The sequence below is a fragment of the Microtus oregoni genome, unplaced genomic scaffold (assembly GCF_018167655.1).
Source record: "Microtus oregoni isolate MIOR12 unplaced genomic scaffold, Mior012 000001F_ref0000356, whole genome shotgun sequence".
Taxonomy (NCBI): Eukaryota; Metazoa; Chordata; class Mammalia; order Rodentia; family Cricetidae; genus Microtus; species Microtus oregoni.
This window is the reverse complement of record NW_024543060.1, coordinates 30898108-30920992: the sequence shown is the minus strand read 5'-3', so window position 1 is coordinate 30920992 and position 22885 is coordinate 30898108. Positions and strand designations below refer to the sequence as shown.

At 33.6% G+C, this 22885-nt stretch overlaps 1 protein-coding gene across 2 annotated transcripts in view; it reads left to right on the top strand.

Moving 5' to 3' along the window:
* Positions 1-22885, top strand: part of Klhl1 (kelch like family member 1) — a 235906-nt gene that overhangs the window by 94577 nt on the left and 118444 nt on the right. For both annotated transcript variants that reach the window (XM_041669195.1, XM_041669204.1), the window contains exons 3-4: positions 4129-4265; positions 19927-20123. In XM_041669195.1, coding sequence (XP_041525129.1) covers positions 4129-4265; positions 19927-20123 — 334 coding nt within the window. The remainder of the gene's footprint in view (positions 1-4128; positions 4266-19926; positions 20124-22885) is intronic.

Genomic DNA, 22885 nt, shown 5'->3' with positions numbered 1-22885 from the left:
TATTTTGGATATCAGCCCTGTGTCTGAGGTGGGGTTGGTGAAGATCTTTTCCCATTCTGTAGGCTGACATTTCGTCTTTGTTGACTGTGTCCTGTGCTTTAAAGAATCTTCTCAGTTTCTGGAGGTCATATTAATTAATTATTACTCTCAGTGTTTTTGCTTCTGAGGTTATATTTAGGAAGTGTTCTGTATGCCACTGTGGTCAGGTGTCCTTCCTAGTTTTTTTTTTTTTTCTTTTTCTTTTTTTCTATGAGGTTCAGTGTGGTTGGGTTTAAGTTGAGTCTGTGATCCATTGGAACTTGAGTTTTGAACATGGTGAGAGATATGGATATTTTCATTCTTCTACATGTTGATATCCAGTTATGCCACCACCATTTGTTGAATATACTTTCTTTTTTCATTTTTTATTTATTGCTTCTTTCTCAAAAATCAGGTGTTTGTAGGTGTGTTGGTTAATATCTGGGTCTTCAATTTGGTTACATTGGTCCTCCTGTCTGTTTTTATGCCAGTACCAGGATGTTTTCAGTACTTTATGTCTGTAGTAGAGTTTAAAGTCTGGGATTGTGATGCCTCCAGAAGTTCCTTTATTGTACAGGATTGTTTGGGCTATACTGGGTTCTTTTTTTTTTGTTTTTCCTTAAAAAAGCTGAGTATCGTTCTTTCAAGCTCTGTGAAGAATTTTGCTTGTATTTTGGTGGGCATTGCATTGAATTTGTTGATTGTTTTTGGTAAGATTGTCATTTTGCTATGTTAATTTTACCTACCCAATGGCATGGAGATCCTTAAACAGAGAACTCTCAGTGCACAAATCTCAAAGGGCTGAAAGACACTTGAGGAAATGCTCAACATCCTTAGCCATCAGAGAAATGCAAATCAAAACAACCCAGGGATTCCATCTTACACCTCTGAAAACGGCCAAGATCAAAAACACTGATGGCTTTTAGACATAAAACAAAAGAAGAAAAAAAAAAAACCAGCCTACAACAGTCCACAATTCACAACCCCCGGAGAACCTATACACAAAAGAAGAGCCTGAGAGAGACATACATAGAGCTAATCTACATGGAAAGTAGAAAATGACAAGATTTCCTGTGTAAATTGTGAGCATGGTGATCATGGGAGAGAGTAGAATGGGAGGGGAGCAGAGGAAAATATATACCTAAATAAGAACAATAAAAAGTCATTATAATAAAAAATAAAATTAGCTAGGTAAAATTGTAATTCCATGTTGAGTCTGTGAGTAAACTTTTCTTGATAACCCTCAGAATGCATAGATTTCTAGTACATTACCACAAACTTTGAGCTGCTTCTGTGCTGTGAAAACTTCCTTTTAACTACGATTCATATTATTTTCCTTTTATCATTATTATTTTCATATTATAAATAAAAATATACTGTCACATTTATTTCTCAATATATTTTTAAAAGTTATACTTTCAAAAGGGATGTTGAAAGTAAATGAATGTTCTTAAGATTAATAAATATACAACAAACTATTAGAATAAAATATTTACAGTTTTGTTTAAAAGTTTTCATAAAACTGTGATTGTAATTGCAAATGCCAAACTATTCAAAATAAATATGAGGAAAAAAAAAACAACTGTACCCATAGAGGGGATGGAGAGATAAATAAAATTGCCTAAGTACATCATAATTAAAAAAACAATGTAAAATATTATTAAAATTTACTATACTTACACAAAATTGAACATGCCCTACTTTTAACTTAAAAAATAAATACATACCAGCCAGGGGGTGTTGTTGCACACCTTTAAACCCAACACTTGAGTGGAAGAGTTAGGTGGATCTATGTGAGAGCGAGTAAGGCATATCTGGGCTACAAAGCAAGTTCCAGGAAAACCAGATCTGTTATATAGAGAAGCCCTCTCTCTAAAAGTCTCCCTTCCCTTCCTTCCAAAGAGAAAAAAAATATTGACAAACTAAACTAAAAAAGGGAAAGATATAGAAACTTTAAACAAAAAAAATAATAATAAAATGTTATAATATTTCTCCTGTAGTTTCCACTTGAGGAGAAGGGTGATGTGATGTGTCTTATACAATGAAAACTTACCCCGTAGCGAAGATTTGGATTTAAATAAACAAAAATGATATAAACGTGACAATAGAAAATAAGTAATTTTGTTATTGGTATATAAATATAGCAAATGATTTATTTTTAATACTTGAAATCACGTAAAGTAAGCTATAGTAAACAATAAATGCTCAATATCAAACAAATTACAACTTACACTATACAGTGAGTGAATTGTATAAAAGGTGAAAAATATATGAAAATAAATTTTAATCTTTGGTTGCAAGTGGTCAGCCTAACTATTACCTATGTTAAGAAAATTAGAGTAGAAGTATGTTGGGTTAAAATATGTATGTTTTTCACTGTAAAAACTATTAAAATATAAGAAAAATAGAATAAATATAAATATATGACATATTACATCAGAAAAACAATAAATTTGAAATCTAATTTTTAAAAGACCAATAGAGTCTAGATGATAACAAAATTAAACAGTCTCTTCCCAAATAAATGAAATAACTCTAGACTCCTTCATTAAGTAAAAGAATGTTATAAGTTATTGCAGATGAAACTAGAAAAAGAATTCTGATTAATGAAAGCTAGGATAATGGATTGTCCTCAGAGCTACACTATAAAAGGTCTAAAGAGAACATGTTCTTTGACAGGATTGAGCCTGCCTTAAAAAAATGACAAATATTAAGAAAAAAGTTGAAATTAAAACATTTTACTATCAAATACACATCACAGTTTTAAATTCTTGATGAAACAGAGAGCAACAAGCAAAGTTATTTTGTTAAAATTTCATATAATGGTCATTACGTAGCACAAATGTGTCTGGGAACAGATTAATGTTGGCTAACGAAGCAAATCATAACCTCTTATGCTGGCGAAAGGTAATGCATAGCTTAATTTTAAATGGGTCATTGGGTACAGTTCACACTGTACTTTTGAAAATATGATTTCTATTATTTAGTTTACTTTTTTCAATAATTCATTTTATTTTATTCTTTGCATTTTGTGTGTGTACCACAAGTTTGCCTAGTGTCTAAAGCAGGCAGGAGAAGGTATAATTTCCTTGAATTTATCAAATTACAGACAATTGTTAGCTGTCATGGTTGCTGGGACTTGAAACTAGGCACTCCTGAAGAGCCGGGGAGGCTGTGCTTAACCACTGAGCAATCTCTCCAGCCCCTATTTAGTTGTTTTTAAATGTAATTCTGTTGAACAATTTCAATAATATATGCAATGCATTGGCACTCTATTCACCACATATTCTTCTACCCCACTCTGTCTCTAAGTCTTTCGCCTCTCTTGACTCTCTTCTTGCTTCCTGACATATCTCACTTCAGCTTGAGAAGATCTACTACTTGGAAACTAAGATGCACACATGAGTTACAGTATATGGCACTTGCCTTTCTGTGCCAAGGTTACCTGGCCCAGTGCAACATTTTGTAGTTCCACTTTCTTTCCTGTGGATTATGATTTCATTTTTCTTAACACTTGAAAGAAATTCTATTTTGCACTTTATATGATTATTCAACTAAAGAAATGAGTATCCGAGTCAAAAGAACTGTATGTTTTCAAAGTATTTCAAGTAAAAAAAAAAAGGATACTGTCATTTTAAATTATTGAATTATAATCAAATAAAGAAAAAATGCAGTGCCAACAAAGCTGTAAATTAGACACAGAAACAAGCATTAAGAACATATAAGGAGCCGGGCGGTGGTGGCGCACGCCTTTAATCCCAGCACTCGGGAGGCAGAGGCAGGCGGATCTCTGTGAGTTCGAGACCAGCCTGGTCTACAAGAGCTAGTTCCAGGACAGGCTCCAAAACCACAGAGAAACCCTGTCTCGAAAAACCAAAAAAAAAAAAAAAAAAAAAAAGAACATATAAGGAGAGCTTCCATGCCAGTGGAAATTAATTTTGTGGATGTACTGAAGAAATCAGGGTTAGGTATCACATAATTTAATAAACTAATTTGCAACCATGACCGACAAAACAATTGTGCTGATTCTTTGCTCCGTGTTATGTCTGGTGAACTCATTGTTCTGTGCTGTATGTCCATTGGCTAAAATAGACCCTATGACTCTTTCAGGCTTGTTCTGAGTTCTGTCTCTGACTATTTTGCTGCCATGTTTACAAGTGATGTTTGTGAAGCCAAGCAAGAGGAGATCAAGATGGAAGGCATAGACCCAAATGCACTGTGGGATCTTGTGCAATTTGCATACACAGGTACAGTAAAACAACCATGCATCATATCGATAACATGCTTATTTTCATATTGACCTTAAGTCTTTCAAAACTAAATCTCAGCTGGCATTTTATCATTAAACTTTCAGTTGCAGACAATATAAAAGATTATCAGTCTTTCTACTTAGTGAAATCACAAATGAATAAAGATATTAATTTTTGATATTCAACAGCATATTTACACAGGATTAATACATGATTAAAATTAAAATTTTTGAAATAAGTTTTGAAATAAATAATCAGAGAATTAATCATTAAACAAAAATTTGCTTATCTCTATAGTTGGTCAGAACATTAAAATTATAAAGATATTTTTTTTTCCTTTCCAGCAATATGTGTTAAAACAATTCACATTTTTCTTGTGCTAATTAAATGCTAATTTTTATTTGCCATAGCAGCTTAACTAAAAAGGAAAATTATGATATCTATAGTTTGTAGAATAGCTTAATTTACTATATATATTATGCTGGATGTTATGTTATTTCAAGTTAGACACTGTTGTAAATTCCATTTTTGGTGAATATTGTTCAATGTGTAATTCTGAGCTGTAATTAAGGAGAAAACTTTAATAAATAAGTCAGGTCTTTCCTTCCCAGAAGATTACAATTTAAGTAAACAGATGAGTTAAAAGAAAAAAAGTGATATATCTCAAGGGATATATAAAAATAAATGCTAAATCAAATCTATGAACCTTGAAAATAGAATTTGAAATCAGATTCATTGATATAATGTGAAATATGACATTTGTGGTCTCAATAATCTTAAAATATGATTATACAAAGCAAAACTTTCACTATAAAAATCTAAGACATTTTGAAGGCTCTTTTTTTTTCCTTTGAGTCTATTGTCATGAATTTGAACCCTGCCTTTTCATGTAATATTTTTCTAATACCTTATGTGACATATATTTTTCACTGATTTTATTGAGCACTACATGTTTCTCTGCTCCTCTCCCTGCCTCTACCCTCCCCTTCTACCCTTTCTCATGGTCCCCATGCTAGCAATTTACTCAGAAGATCTTATCTTTTTCTACTTCCTATGTAGATTAGGTCCACGTATGTCTCTCTTAGGGTCCTCATTGTTGTCTAGGTTCTCTGGATTTGTGATTTGTAGGCTGGTTTTCTTTGCTTTATGTTTAAAAACCACTTATGATTGAGCACATAATTGTCTTTCTGGGTCTGGGTTACTGGAGAAAACTTTAATTCAATTTGTGTTAAACTGACTGAACTAAGAGGGTAGGTATTTAAGCCCCAAGATGAAGAAGAGAGCACTGACATCTTGATACCTTTTCCTGTATACTTGGTTTCTCAGGAGGAAAGTCAGCTTTGTATATCTTTGTTTAAAGAGGGTAGTCTCAACACATTCCAACTACACTGAAGCTTTTGTCTCAAGTCACTGAGAAAAATACTAGTTGAATGCAGTATTGGCATGAAAGCTTTTGAAAATCCAGCTCCAAGCAAGTGAGGAAAAATATGCACATTCCTAAATTTTCTGAAGTCGATGCTCTTAGGGAGACCAAGGTGTATGACCAAATGGAGGGGCTATTCAGAGCTTTGCAATTTAATAAGAATTTGTTTATACCATTGAACTGGCCGTCATAGATTCCAATCATATCAGATAAGCATGGACGGGGAGTTACTGACTATACCATACCTAACCCCCATGAACTTTTGGCTAGTAGTTCACTCTGGGAGGATTCTCTTCACTTTTGTAATGACAGAAGAGCCCACCAGGCTCTAGGGATACTTCAGAGAACTAAGGTCACAAAGATGGCCCGTATTACAATCACTGGGTCACAAAGAGGAAAGGATATGAGAAGAGGACTTCAAAAGAGGAGGGAGGGTTAATATTGACGGAAAGAAAATAGGAGAAGGTAGGTGTGAGGTAACCAGAATGCATTATATAAATGTATGAAAATTTCTAACAAAGAAAGAAAAATAAATGTTATATTTTAAATTTATATTCTTATTTACTAGAATGAGGGAGGGGCCATGTAGGGTTCCTTTCAGGAACAGAAAAGCACGATGCTCATATCCAATTTATATTCCCTGGCAAATTTATCTTTGCCTAGAGCAAAACTAGGTAAAAGGACACTCACTGTCCTGTTACACAAGGTTAGATGAAGTGTTGAAGCTTCCTGCTGGGAGTAATGACCAAGATATGTCTCTTTTTTTTCGAAGAAAGTAAGGATATAAACCTGCCTCGCAGCTGCACTAACACTGTGGCCGGTCCCGAACACATTGTACTATGGGCTTTGCTCCTGAGCATACTTGTTTCATGGGATTGACACACTTCCAATTCCAATTATATGTTTACATAAATTTTCTAAATGAGATATGAGTTCATGTAGTAATACAAAAGAAATTATAGGAATGTTCTCAAATATGTACTTGGCTTTGTCACATACAATCTAAAATGTATAACAATAGAAGAAGTAATGTGTTCATGTGTTCATCTTTGCAAATAGGAAAATATGAGATTCCTGAATCTGTCTAATAAGCAGGCCATCCCCATGATCCAGAATACTATTTGGAAAATATTTAAAATTAAATGCATTCCCCCAAGTTAATGAACAACTAGGAAAGCAAACATCATTCATTTGAGAATCTTTTCTTTAACTTTTTCCTCTCCCGAGTCCTGTTACCAAAGGGGTCGAAACTTGTTCAATTATTTTTTTTGCTAGTTAAAGAATTAAAAGCAGACAAAACGTAGAGCTTGACAGACAACAGTGGTAAAACAGTAAACAGGAACAGAGAGAATCAACTGTCAAAGAAATGCTTTTATTCAGGATGAGGAAACACATTTAGCACAAGACAGAGCTCGAGATCCTCCACAAAACAGAAGGGGCACTCCCGAAGACAAAGCCTGCCCCACAACTAACAACACGTTAGATAAACGTGTCCTAATCAGGCCTTGAACTTGGTGAGTCTGTCTATCAGCCAAGGCCTTACTGAGAACAAACAAACCAAAGAGAAACCATAAAATTTTGATTTCAGCTTTCAGGCTTTTGTCTCTTCGAATTATGAAAAATAAACCAGCCATTTTGGAACTTCACCATCTTTGTTACCTATTCATGACCCCTCTCCCAATATGCCCTGGAATTCCCCACTGCTGCTTTGAAAGGGCTGGGCTATAAAATCGTTTTCTCCTGTTTACTCTGCAACCCCCACAGCTGAGATTATTTTCTTAATGCTTCAAGTTGTCAAATCTACCGAGAGACAAGAGTATCGTGTAGATTAAGTTTTCACAGTTACTTGAAGAAGTAACATATTCAGTACAGACGAAACAGGGGATGAGCTTTTCTATGTTGTCCACAAAAGTCTACAATTAAAATCAAGATATGAATCAACCACACAACTAAATAACTAAACCATTGAACTATAGAAACAAATGTTTTAAGAAAGCCTATTATGGAGCCGGGCGGTGGTGGCGCACGCCTTTAATCCCAGCACTTGGGAGGCGGAGGCAGGCAGATCTCTGTGAGTTGGGGGCCAGCCTGGTCTAGAAGAGCTAGTTCCAGGACAGGAACCAAAAGCTACAGAGAAACCCTGTCTCGAAAAAATACAAAAAAAAAAAAAGAAAAGAAAGAAAGAAAAAAGAAAAGAAAGTCTATTATGAATAGTTGAATAACGTAGTCTTCAATGATTGAGCGCTTGAGAACTTTTAAGTATCCACAAATAGAAGCCACCATACAAGGCAGTGTTTACGTGATAAATCTGATGCATCACAAAGCTTGGGAACCACCTTTTCTATGTATTCCCTTCCTAAATCATGCTGGAAAAGAAGAAAGAACTGAACTGACATTGGAAAACAATCAGCAAAAGTTAAAAACACACAAAGCAGTGATATGAATTTTTTTCCAGATGCTATGAACCCAGAAGTTCAGTAGTGTTACTAGCTAAAATAAAATGAGTGGCAACTTTATGACAAAGAGAAACAACTAAAAATCTTTACAGTTTACTATATTATTAGAAATGAACTTTGTTATAATTTTTGTGTCTGTAAAACTAAAGTTTTTGTTGGATGTGAGATAGTAATTAAAATCTGAAATTTAAACTGTTTCTCTTATTAGTAGAAAACATCATACACTTCTCCATACACTTCTTCTCGCAAGGCCTAATACCTTTGAGATGCTTAGAGAGAATTTATATTCATTATAGCAATGATGTTAGTTATGAAGTTAATAATACTCTGGTGATTAGAGAGATGAGGATATTCAAAGTATCTTCTTAAAAATTTTTAAATTTTAGTTGATTTTCAGTTAATTTCTAGAAATTCTGCTTGTGATATTGGAGATTTTTAGTGAGTAAAGGTATATACCAGTTTGAATAAGCATCCTTTCCCTTTTCTTTCATTTAATCATTTATTATTTTTTTACTAAAAAACATTTTTTTCATAAAATTTATTCTCATTTTGTTATCCTTTACTAGACTCTTCCAAGATTGTTTCTATTTTCCCATCTAATCAAAATAACACCCTCCCCTTTTTTCATTATATTACAAATAGTCATGTGGAAATGTTAACAATTATAATAAACAATAACATGTAATGAAGAACAAACCTACTAGAATATAACAAAATAAAAAGAGTTAAAGTAAAAGCATACAAAAGGAAAAAAGAACTGAAAATTAAATAATAAAAATATATTAAAATAATATAAAAATATAAAAAGAAATAAAGTCACTCAGGCACACACATGCTGGTACAGAAAACTGATATAAACAAGCGGAAGAATAACAAAGAAAAAAACATCAAACTATTAAGAGACACAGAGCCTCCAATTGCATTTGAGTTAGTTGATTTTATTTTAGCTCTCTACTTGTGAATGTGCTCCTGTCCTTCACAGTGGTTTGTATACCTTTTGAAACTTCATTCGGGAAAATAAAATTTCCCTTTGAATGTTGTTTCAATTAAAGATTTTATATTAGAGATTGGGGTTTCTTTCTACTTTCCCTCAGCACTGACCCTGTCTGGCTTAAACGTGTGCAGGCCTTGTGTTTGATACAGTCTTTGTGTCTTCATATGTGTGTCAGCCCTATTATGGATAAAAGACCTTGCTTCTTCGGTGTCATCCATCCATTCTGCTCTCACAGTCTTTCTGACTCTGCTGTAGTGCTTCCTGAATTCTGATAGGAATTATTTAATGAAGACATTTCATTTAGAACTGAATGTTCTAAAGTCTTCTCTGATGATGGCTCAGCAAAGCACTGATCTATGAGAATAACAAAATGTGGCTGGGACTTATTTTATTGTTACATTTTTTTGGGAGAACAGGAGTATTTGCTTTCCCTTTTTCTAGTATCAGGTTATGGCCAGTCAGTCTGTATAAGGGGTGGGAGACATCTCACAGAGTAGACCTTAAATCTGATCAGACAGTGGACGGTTACTTCTACAACTTTTGTGATACTAATGCAACAGTGTTATCTTGCAGTTGGGAATATGTTTGTATATATATATATATATATTCTCCAAAGATTTTGTAGTTGTGTTAATGTTTACCTTCTCTTTTGATGGCATAAAACATGGCTTCCAGTATGATGATGACTAGTCAAGAGGTGTAATGATTTCAGGTAGCCACTGGTTCACCTTCTCAATATTGAATATATTAGGTAGTATTTGTATTCAATAATAGGGCCTTGCCTTCAATTTGTGAAGAAACACCAACAGTTTTGGCAATATTCTGAATCACTTAGTCATTTCCATAGGGCCCCTTTTTGGCAATAATCAGACAGGAATTATCTGAATTACTATATAACTATTGACATTCTTAGTAGCATAGCGTCAAATGGATTAAAACTTTGATAAACCTTTCAATGTACAGGAATGTCATAAGCCACACACTGGGGCGACATCTGTCGGGATCCTATCATGACAAATTCACACATTCCAGTGTAGGGGCATTAGAATTAGAAGTGTTAAGCAAAAGAAAGAGAGATATGGAAGAAATAAAAAATAGAAACACAAAACCACATTGGAAAGGAAAGGCAGTGAATACTGAACAACCAACTTTTATTTTCCACATACTTATATGCTTTACTTTAAAAGGGAAGAAAGGAGGTAACAGACTTCAGTAAGATGATATAAAGAATAGGCTTGTATTTTCTCACCTTTTTCCAGGTGGAGTGGATAGACCTCTTAATCCAGATACTAATTAACCGCACCCTAAGTCGGGATCTCTTGTTGGTAATCATACCTGTTGTCAAAAACTTTGAATGAGCACAAAGAAGCTCAAATTCTCTGACCTTTAGTCAAGGTGGAACAACCTCACATCCATGCCCCCCACCAACAGGACCATCCATTTTTTAGCTTTATCCACACATTTGCATGTACTTGGGTAGAATTTGTTTTATGTGCAGTAAAGTCTTTGATTATGTATAATGGTGGTAAACCTGTTCTGGAAATATTCCATGAAACAGCTACAGAAAATGGAGTCAAGGGGTGGGGGGAGATAATAATTTGACTACAAAGATAGTATGACTTCACTTTCAAATCACTTCTAAATAACCTAGTTGGTGATGAATGATGAGAACTTCAGATATCATAATCTGAGCATTAGACATTTTACAGATGAATACTTGCCATCCTGAAATTGTGTAAAGCTCAAATTTTGAAAATATTTTAGGAATAATAATTTGTTATTTCAAAGTGTGTTTATAAGCTCATCTTGTGAAATATCTGCGTTGTATTCTTAATTATTACATTGCAACATTTTGATGGCATACACGGAATGCCTCTAATGTTCTTTGAATGCAGCCCAGCCAGGTAGGGATGTGCAATCTGGCAGAGATCAATAGTAAGCCAATAAACCTGTTACTGGAATATGAATGGCAGAGCACAAAATGAATATTTTGTTCTCTGTCACACTGCACGTTTTTCAGAGCAAGTTATGACGGGAGTTCATTAGAGTGATTTATAACTCTTATACTCTCAAAATAATATACGTCACTAAAATTGACACCCTGATTGCTATTTAGTAACTTTTCCTAGATACTGTTCATCATCCCCATGACTATAAGTGACAAACTACAGTGGCTTATACACAGCGGTGATGGTTGAGCAGGTTAAACTGTGATGCTCCATTTCCAGAAAATACGCTTACAATGACCTTAATTTATTATATGCTTACTGCCTTGCATCATTTACTAGGCCCAGAATAACAATATGCTGAGTTGCACAAGGAACTTATGTTTAATCAAGTTGGAAGTTTACCACCAAAAATAATCATCTTTGGGTATAAACATATTTTTGATATATAAAACTAGTTCTTTTGGAAGAGTGAGGCTACGATATTGGTTTTGCATGTATATACAAACCTATAGTTCAGTTTTCAGATTTTAATCCCAGATGACATTTTAGATCAAATCATATATTAGTAAAGGATGAACTTGGGTTCACTGTACTGAAAGGTTGCCTTTATGTGCACTTCTAGAAATTTCCTATTGGTTCATCTCTTACATAATCCTTGTCGTCTTGAAAATAAACTGTGTTCATTGACGATTAAGGAAATAGAGTTCTAACAAATTTGAGAGGTGGAAATGCAAGGTTACTCATACAGAGTCAGCCCCTGGGGACGACTGATAAGGACAAAGTTCAAATACAGGAAGCGGTCCAACTAAGAGTGGTGTTTTAAAAAAAGAAGGGTAGGAAATTAAACTGCCTAACAGCAAACTTTAATTATACTGAAGAGTAAACATGTTTGTAAAAGATGCTTGGGTGCATCTAAAGCTAAAGTCTTTGTACATGCAAAAGGAATGTTAAGAAAACTTATAATTACTGCCACATTTCAGTGAAATAAATATCCATACAAAGGCGCTGAGGTATTTGATGTTCTTATAATATTAAAAAGTATGTATCAACACATTCAGTCTATAATTTATTCACTAAAGTCCCTCCCAACTTCAATATTATAATTTCAGGTACATCAGAGCTTCATTTTTATGAATGTTTTGATTCAAATGGCATGAATTATGCAAACTCAATAACAGAATATTAATTTTAGACTTAGAGATTTTACTAGGGTGTAAACTATATATACAATATAAGATATTGGGTATTCAAGACTTGTTTTATGGCATATCATTGTCCATTGTTTAAAAACACTGAGCTATTTAATTATCCTAGAAAGTTTGAATGATTTTCCTATTTAGCATAAAAATAAAATAATCAATAAAATCAGTTAGAAAGTAGCCTTACTTATGTTGGCATTTGTGTGTGCATGTTTACCAGCCCAGCAATAAATGTAAAACTGAATCGTTTTTGTGTTTTGTTATGTTTTGTTGCATGTGCACTGGGTGTTTTGCCTGCATGTATGTCTATATGAGGTTGTCAGATGCCCTGTAATTGGCATAACAGAAACTTGTGAGCTGCCTTTGGGGCGTGGGGAATTGAATCTAAGTTCTGTAGAAGTAGTCAGTGCTTTCAGTCAGTGAGTCATCTCCCCAGTAAAACTGAATTTTTTTTTTATTGAGAAAAGGAAAAAAAAAAGTTTCTGCCTCTCCCAGCCTCCCATTCCCTCCCCCTCCTCCCACCCTTCTCCCCCTCCCCCCACTCCTCTCCCCCTCCCTCTCCAGTCCAAAGAGCAGTCAGGGCTTGCTGCCCTGTGGAAAGTCCAAGGTTCTCCCAGCCCTGTCCATGCCAGGAGCCCAAGGTGATGTCCCCAGTTAATTCCTTGGGCAGCTGAGGATAGGGAACCTGAAATGACCCTATCCTATAGCAATACTGACGAATATCGTGCATATCATCATAGAACCTTCATCTGGTGATGGATGGAGATAGAGACAGAGACCCACACTGGAGCACTGGACTGAGCTCCCAAGGTTCCAATGAGTAGCAGAAGGAGGGACAAGATGGGCAAGGAAGTCAGGACCACGAGGGGTGCACCCACCCACTGAGACAGTCGGGCTGATCTATTGGGAGCTCACCAAAATTGAATCTTAAATGACTAATTTTGCAAAGTATTTCGAAGACACTATGGAGTTCCAAATTATTTAACAATCTATTGCATTTAATAGGTTGATTACATGGTATATGATGCTTCATATTTGCAGGCTTTAAAGATTACCACAATGCAACTCGTAATGACTTACTGAATTTTTCCACTGGTTAACATACCTATTTCTTCTTGCCGAGTTTCTTCCTGAAAGAATTTTGACTGAATCATTTCATTGTTTTAAATTTGTGTATATATCTTTTACCCTTCACATGTTAGACAACCTGTGATAGACAGAATCCTATGATAGCCTATTAAGTGTCCAGAGTACCTGATTGTTTCATTTAACATGTAATATATATATATATATATATATATATATATATATATATATATATATGCGTGTCTGTGTGTGTGTGTATGTGTGTGTATTTCTACTGAATATATGGTTCAATTTCATTACTTCCAGTTATATAGTTTTAATGCATTTGATCCTATTTTACATTTATGAATCCTAAATAGCCGACATTGATTTTAAGATTCTTCCTCTTTCAGAGACAGAGACTTTAATTGTGTGAGAAGATTATTTTAAGTAGTGAGTGAAATTAAGCTTAATTTTGATGATGCATATTTTTAGATATCTATAATTTAAATTTTAAGTGTTTCTTAATGCCTTTCGTAAAAATTTTAGAAGCAATGAAAGTTGTAGACAACATGTGAAAATACTAAAATGTTTTTAAAATTTAATAAAACAAGTTTATCAGAATATGGAAGATTAATGGAGCCAGGGATGGTGAGAAGAGCTTGATAATATTACTATGGGAGAGCGGAGGTTGAGGCAGCAGGAGGCTACTAGGGGCCGTTTTGGCATTCACAGTTAAACACAAAAAAGGAGAGACATGGGTATTGGGGAGGTGATTGGGGAAAAAAAAGAGAGATGTGAGATCTTTATAAATTTCATAAACTGGATATTGTGCATTCTTCTAGATAAATGAAGTGATAGTAGTAAAAAAAACACTTTAATCTCAAACAGCTGATCATACTCAGATGAAGGGTCCTAATTTCTCTCCAGCAAGGAAAACAGCTTACAATTACACACACATGGCATGGACACTAAACTATTTTGACCTCTGATGTCTTTATGGATACTGAATTAAGAGAAAGGGCTTTGTAATGTGTATACTCTATGGCTCATTCATAAAATTATCTTAAGTTATTTAAAGTAATAGCCATAATGAGACTATTTCCACATAATCACAATGCAATTACAGGTTTTCTTTAATTCGCATATTATAAATCGCATAAAGTAGACATTATACATTCTGCTTGGGAAAGGAAGTGTTATTAGTAAAACACTAATTCTCTAATCTAAAACATTTAATAGTTAAGGACATTCTACAAAACACGACCGAATCCATATTCCTTTATTGGCTAGGAAAAGTAAAAATCAGGGATGGTCTCCAAGATAATGGTTGTCTAATGAATTCTGAGAACTTGAACAATTTGGGGCTTGGATAAGATCCCAGGACAAACAAGGGTATTTGTCAAATGAAAAAAGAATTTAGTAAAGAATCATAACAATGTTTGATCCTTACGACAGTGTGTATTCAGTACTGATGGGAGTATTCATAATGAATGAAAGAGATAATTATATAAGAGAAATTTGATAGTTTTTTGTAATTTTCTATAAATATTTAATAATTATATCCTAATTTCTACTGACATACTTGTCTCTGAAAATTTCATTTTTGTAGGTCATTTCAGCTTTTTGAGGTTAAAAAAAGATATTATTTCCCTTCATATGCAGACATAAAGATACAGATATATATATATATATATATATATATATATATATATATATATATATATACATATATATATGGAGAGATCAGGGCAGGTCTGAAGGGAAGAGGCAGTAGGAGGAGAAGGAGGATGGCAGGAAGATGGATAATATTTAATTGCGTACTTGTCTGTGTGTGTGTGTGTACACTAGCTGTTTTCAGTAATGGACATATACAACATGGGTTCATATTGTTGCATTTGTTTTTACTCATTTCCATACTAGTTTAAATATTTTTATTCTGATACTGGGTAATTTTAAAATACTTCCTTACAGAAAATCAGAATTGATATCCATATATCTGGTTATTTAAATTTGAAAAATACTTACATGGCCTTAAGCATTTACCTAAAATATAAACAAAGAAGAAAGCGGTCATCTTTCTTAATTAACAATTGCGTTAACCACTGACACATCACCACAATTTTTGGTGGGGCAACATGGTCAGAAAGATTCTGAGAAGAAATTGATAAAGATTTATTCCACCGATATGAGAGGAATATACAGTACCTGGGGAGTTGACTCAGTGGTTCAGAGGACTTCCTGGACTTTCAGAGCGTGGCTTTAGTTCCCAGAAACAGATCAGGAGGTTAAAAAGAAACTGTGACTTCAGAAGTAGTAAGCCTTCTATTCTTCATGAACATTCACATGCATGATGTGTGTACATACATACAAACAGCATGCAAATACACGCAAGTAGAATATGTATACTCATGGTGATATGCTGCCATGTGTGTTCTTGAAATAAAATCTCTGTCCTCCTGAAGAGCAACCACAACGGAACCATCTCTCCACTTCCCAAAAATATATCTTCAAAATTAAAAAAGTACACATAACTCTTCTTTTCATACATATCTTACTGCCAAAGCTAGGAAGGTAAAATTGTGTTGACATAGATGGAAATTGAAGTTTTGGGGAATAAGGAGGTCTCCTAATGTGCTTGACATCTTCAGAGAATAAACTTTGATCCTCACTGTGCTGTGAGAAATTCTAAATACTTTATTATTACTATTGATAGTATTATTTAAAAAGTAATTCTAAGTGTTACTAAAATATATTTCTTTTGTTTCGAAGCTTTACCGAAAACAAAATTTACTTCAGCTATTTGCTTATTTACATTCCTCATTATTGTGAACAAATTTCTGAGACAACCGAAGGGAGATGGGATAGTGTTCGCCCAACATGTTCTAAGAGTTACAGTCCATCTTAGGAGAAAAAAAAAAGCAGAGTTCATGTTGCTGGAAACATGTTTTTACCTTCCTTTCATTACGCTATAGCAGGAAGCGGAGGAAACAATCAGTGAATCACTAGGGTGACTTAATTCTGCAAGGCAGTCTCACGTTCTAAAGATTTTATGGCTTTCCAAGTAATACCACAACTAGGAAAGAGACAACTAGGAAACCTGACTTGGTGGGAAACATTCACAATTCAAAGTATAACAGAACCCAAGTGCCAACTCAGAGACTTTCCACACACAATAAATACTCAGAAATAGTATACCTGCAAATTATACTTTAAATAAAAGTAGAAGAGTAATTTCCTTCCTGTTAACAGTATTCATTTTATTTTTAGACAACTTTGAACTCAAATACTTGGCTAATTTTTGCCTTTTTTGCATCTAAGTATGTTAAATAAATGGTCAAGGTATACATGTATAAAGAAATATATCATGCATTAGCTAGCTCAATTTGTGTGCATTCAAGCTTAACACTTACTATTATTCCATTTGTGCCTTCTGGCTTTTAAAAATATTCTTTAGCATTGGATACATTTTAAGTTGAAATGTAAAAGCCATTTTAACTCTTTGAGAAAAATAATGGTAATACTTTAATTCAATCAATAAAATTCACAATAATTTATATTAAAATTATTCAATACAGGACTTTAGAAAAGATTATAATAAAACAATAACTCAAAATGTTAAAAGAAATTATTTACTTGATTGCTTAAGGAGATAGATATTTTAACCTATTTGCAATAGCATACAATGAATTTATGTATAAAGATATTACTAGGAACCATATAAACTGTACAATTATAGCATCTTCATTTATATGTAGGTTTTAATAGTTATTAATAAAAATTGTATAAACTGGATATATATCTATATTCCCAAATAAATTTATGCATATTGCATTATTTCTGAATGTATAAATATAATTTGTTTAGTTGAAATAATGTAATTGCAAGTACATGTTTTCAGATTTTTTAAAAAGTTTTAGTAAATTTAAAAATTTGTACTAGTTTTCAAGGATATTCCTTTGCACTCATCATTTTTCAGTTAGTAGAATCATGCTTCTACATATTGCAATGACTTCTTTCTTCTTATGGTGACATAGTTTTTTGAATAGATGGTTCCAGTGACTTTTAAGTACACATGGGAAGCCTTGGGGTAATAGGTTCTTCCATTTAGCCTAATCAGAAGCTTAGTGGAATAAGTGTTAGAAGAGGGAATAGTATGGAACTATCTCCCAGCTCCATTGCTAACAAGGCTTCATGATATTTCATTGTGTAAGTGTTGAGTATTTCCACAAACATCAGTGATTGTAATGACATATCACTCATACACCTATCCTGAAAAAAAGCCCACAGCATTCTGATAACATATTTCTTTATTTTTAAAAATTTCTTTTTTTTTCCAAATTCCAAATACATGCTGGGCAATTATTTATCAGGTATATAGTTTGTAAGTACCTTTATAGTTTAATACTCAACTCTATTCCTCATATAGTGTCTCTTGAAATGAAATTATTGTAGTCCAATTTCTTCTGTTATTATAGGATTATACTTTGATATTTATCTAAAGTAGTCCATTGCCTTAAGGTCACCAGGATTTTCTTTTATTTTTATACAGGATTTGTAATTAAGTTTTAACTTTTTGTTTTTTGTTTTTTGTTTTTTGTTTTTTCGAGACAGGGTTTCTCTGTGGCTTTGGAGCCTCTCCTGGAACTAGCTCTGTAGACCAGGCTGGTCTCGAACTCACAGAGATCCGCCTACCTCTGCCTCCTGAGTGCTGGGATTAAAGGCGTGCACCACCACCGCCCGGCTTATATAATCTTGCTTGAATAAGTTTTATGTATTAAAAGGTTTATAAATTGTATTACATGATTTGCTCACCATTATTTGACTTGTTAAATGATTATCTTTATAGCTTACTTTGCTTTTTCTATTGCATATATGCAGATATATCATTCATATATATATATGAAAAAATCCATATATATTCATATATATATATATATGAAAAAATCCATATATATTCATATATATATATGGATTTCTCTTATTCACAAACATTTTGATGAGTTCCATTTATTTATCAATGTTTATTAGTAGCAATCTTACTCAAGTTTAGTTGCTTTAGTTTACTAAGTCCAAAAGTTTTTTTTTTTTTTTTTTTTTTTTTTTTATGTTTTGGACTGCCTAGGTAGGTCTACTGAATTTTCATGATAAAAACAGGTTCATTTCTTACATTTCTATTAACATGTATGTGTAATATTGAATATTACAAAGATTGAGGTTGATATAAATTTGGGATTAATGAAACATTAAAGCATCTTTTAAGCTCAAAACTCCAATTATGGGTAATATTGTAAGTGGAAATTCCCAAAGTTTATATCTGAGTACAGTGGTTCATGAGATAACTTGACAGACATTATTTTTTTTGTTGTTGTACCAATGCCTATATTTTACTACAAAAGAAATATAAAGCACCCAGAGGAAGAAACAAAGACCCATCAGATGAATTCGGAGAAAATGAGGTAAACTCTCCCTTAGGACCTCATCTAGTGTAGGTCCATGGAACTTCATACAGTCATTTGTGATGAAATGTGCAAACACTTGCTAGGCAAGAAGGCTCATTACTGACTCAGTAGCTGGAAGTTTATACCAAAGGCTGATCACCTAGGCAACCTCTAATGAGAATGAAAGAATATTCTAGCCGCTTAGAAGGAAATGGTTATTCAGACTAAGTGGGAAAAGTTCAACAGTTCCTGTCGGTGAATGGCAAGAATTCTCCTGAGCCAAGAGGAATCCTGGAACGTGGTTCTTCTGACAGCAGCCAAGCTTACTATACTAATAGTTTGTGTGCAAATCCTACTGAAAGAACATAAAATTGAAGATATTTCTCTCCCTGCTGCTTCAAATCAGAGAATCTGGGTTATGCTATAAAAAATAACATCTCCCTTTATTTGATTTTCATATCTTTGTTTAGAAAATGTTTTCAATTTCTTGATGATATTATTAAATAATTTAGAAAATATATTATATGATGACAGTATTTTAAAAACATGAATATAACTAAAATATTTGACTTATACTTAATTATTAGTAGTTAATTATCAATTTCAAGATATCTGTACTGTTTTCTCAATTTTAAAATTATTTTTATAAATACAGATAAATAGTTTATTAATCATCATATATGCATATCAATGCTTCTTTTTTAATTTACTCCTTTTTAATAACACTTATTAAATCAGTGATTTCAGTTTTTATCCCACTTTCCAGGTTTTAATTCAATACACAAGATCTGTCATGTGTTTTGCATTTTGCAGATAGTGTGATTGACACCTTACTGGTAACAGCTTTGAAAAGATATCAGGAATAGAAAAAGACCATGATAAATGTCCTGTATCTTCTCTTCTGCTGATTTCCAACAACAAATACTTGAAATGCCCTCTGTATATTAAGTGAAATGTAGTCTGTCCTTGGTTGTTTATGTAAAGCTGCAGATATCAACTCCCAGCTACTATGTTATCAGATAAAACCTATACTTTATCAGGACAGCTAAAAATTCCAAAATAAATTACAACATTAGCCGTGTGAGAAATGTTCACAACAGAATTTGGTTGTTTTCTTCTTTTGTACTGAAGGTTGCTTGGAACTGAAAGAAGATACTATTGAAAACCTGCTTTCAGCTGCGTGCCTTCTTCAGCTTCCTCAAGTAGTAGAAGTATGTTGTCATTTCCTCATGAAACTTCTGCATCCATCAAACTGTCTGGGAATCCGAGCATTTGCAGATGCTCAAGGATGCATTGAATTAATGAAAGTGGCCCACAGCTACACCATGGTAAGGGGATTTAACATTTAAATAGTGGAGTATTATACTAAATATCAAATGGTACAATTATGATGGATTTCCACAATTAATATATAAGGTGTTTTCTGTGATTGATACATGCTCAATATTGACCATTATGATATGTAATATAATATTTGATAAACTCAAGGTAATTAATAATCTTGTCCTTATTTTAATTTTAAGACATTATTACACTTTATTGTAGATATTGATATTAATGTTGACTGTTGGGATTTTAAGTGTTGATTTACTAAGTAAAGATTATTCCTATTTTCCCAATCTTTTTCTGTTCAATTCCTCAACTACAATTTTTCTCATTTTCTGCATTTTTCTTATATAAGTCTATCATATAATCCTTTACACACACACACACACACACACACACACAAACACACACACATATGGCACCTCTCTATTATTCGTGGCTAATAATTTTGTAGATTTAATGGGAAGTACAAAATGTCTATTTGTGTCATGAATATTAGTTCATTGATACTTTTTGTTTTAAAACAAAATAATTTTAAGTAGATAACATTTAGTATGCACTTCATAAAGTTAATTTTCTGAAATATTATTATAACTCAAAAGTTTAAGCGACATGCAGGGCAATCAAGAAATATTCTTGAAATAGTTCGAGTTTATTTTTTTTATATTGTCACAATTCTCACAGTATAATGATTCTTTAATCAGAATTATGAGGATTCTAAAAGTCGTTCTTATTGTGTATCTTATTTTTATCTATTTTTCGTTTCTTAACTAGCTATTAATTTTATGTATATGACTGTTGGCCTGCCTGTGTATGTGTACCTATTGCTTTCCTAGTGTTGACAGAGGTCAAATGGCATTATAGAGCCTAGAATGGTGACTGCAGATGACTGTGAGCTTCTGCAGGATGGCTGGGAAGTGAGTCTGGGTCAAAACCCAGTGTCGTTGATCTTGACTTCTCAGCAGTCCTCATTGTCCTCTATGTTCAGCAAGTCCGGTTGAACCTAGGCAGTTTGGATGCTCACCTTACCAGACCTGGAAGGAGGTGAGAGGTCCTTGGACTTCCCACAAGGCAGGGAACTCGGACTGCTCTTCGGGCTGATGTGGGAGGGGGACTTGACTGGAGGAGAGGGAGGGAAATGGGAGGCGGTGGAGGGGAGGAGACAGAAATCTTTAATAAATAAACAAACAAACAAACAAAAAAGAAGTGAGTCTGAGTCATCTTTAAGAGTAGGTCCAAATCAGGAGCAGGAGAGAGAGCACGAGCAAGGAGCTCAGGACCAGGAGGGGTGCACCCACACACTGAGACAATGGGGATATTCTATTGGGAACTCACCAAGTCTGAAAAAACCTGGGGTAAAACCGGACTCGCTGAACATAGCGGACAATGAGGACTACTGAGAACTCAAGAACAATGGCAGTGGGTTTTTGATCCTACTGCATGTATTGGCTTTGTGGGAGCCTAGGCAGTTTGGATGCTCACCTTACTAGACCTGGATGGAGGTGGGCAGTCCTTGGACTTCCCACAGGTCAGGGAACCCTGATTGCTCTATGGGCTGATGAGGGAGGGGCACTTGATTGGGGGAGGGGGAGGGAAATGGGAGGAGGTGGCGGGGAAGAGACAGAAATCTTTAATAAATAAATAAAGGGGGAAAAAAAGAGTAGCAATTCTCATAACAACTGGGCCACCTCTATAGCCATGAGTTGTATACTCTAAAGGTGAAACTTTTATATTCATGAACTATTTTTCATATTACTTCCAATTCAGACAGTATAAGTCCTTACAAAACTCAATACTTATGGTAGTTCATTTACTAGATATAATTATTATGTCATACATACTATGAAGAGAAATCTCTATATCAATATTAGTTAGCAATACATTTTATTTTGACAACTTTAATGTATTAATACAAATAAATAAAATGTTGTAGAATATCTCGTTAGCAACTCAAGGGAAATTGTCTATAGTATGCAGAATAAGATTTCTTGATACTTCTTTGAAGTATCAAAAAATAAATAATTTTCAAGTAACTCTTGAAAATCAACACCTATAATTATTATTGTTATTTATCTTAGAATTTCAGCATTGTCTAACATTATAATTTAAAAATTTAAGCAGTTTGCACATTAGATGAAAACTCAGAGATAAAAGAAGAAGCCTGATAGCTCTTCTGTTTTTTGTTTCTTTGGAAATATTCCATGACAAGTCACAGTCCTATATTTGCAATGATATGAACCATTCAAAATCAGTGTAAACAAGTCCTTTATCAACCAAAATACCAACGTCCAACTGCTGCTAATTGGGCACATTTGATTCCAATTTAGAGAGCTGGCTTAGCTTAGCAAGAGAACAATATACTGCCATATCAAGAGGGGTAATGGTCCCTTCTGGTCTGGTTTGAAGTTATTAATTTAGTAATAAATATTGTTTCCTTTGCAGCTGCCCTGGATGTTTCTAGTTTATTTGATAAAGTAACATTATTTCATAGTTTTTAAATATATATTCTTTATGAAAGTGTATGCAAAATGAAGTGCATGATGCTATTCTATGCAAGTATATCTTTTAGACCGTGAATGAATTACGTGTTGTGGCACATTTTTGAAACTTATTTTATTTCAAAATAATTAGAAACATGATACTAAGTATTCTACTGATTTTCTTAGTTAATATTTAAGGGAAAAAATTGCTACCCATTTGTCTTTCTTAGTCTTATTTCTCTGGATCTAACACTTGAAAATTAGTTTGCATGTGGTGTTATAAT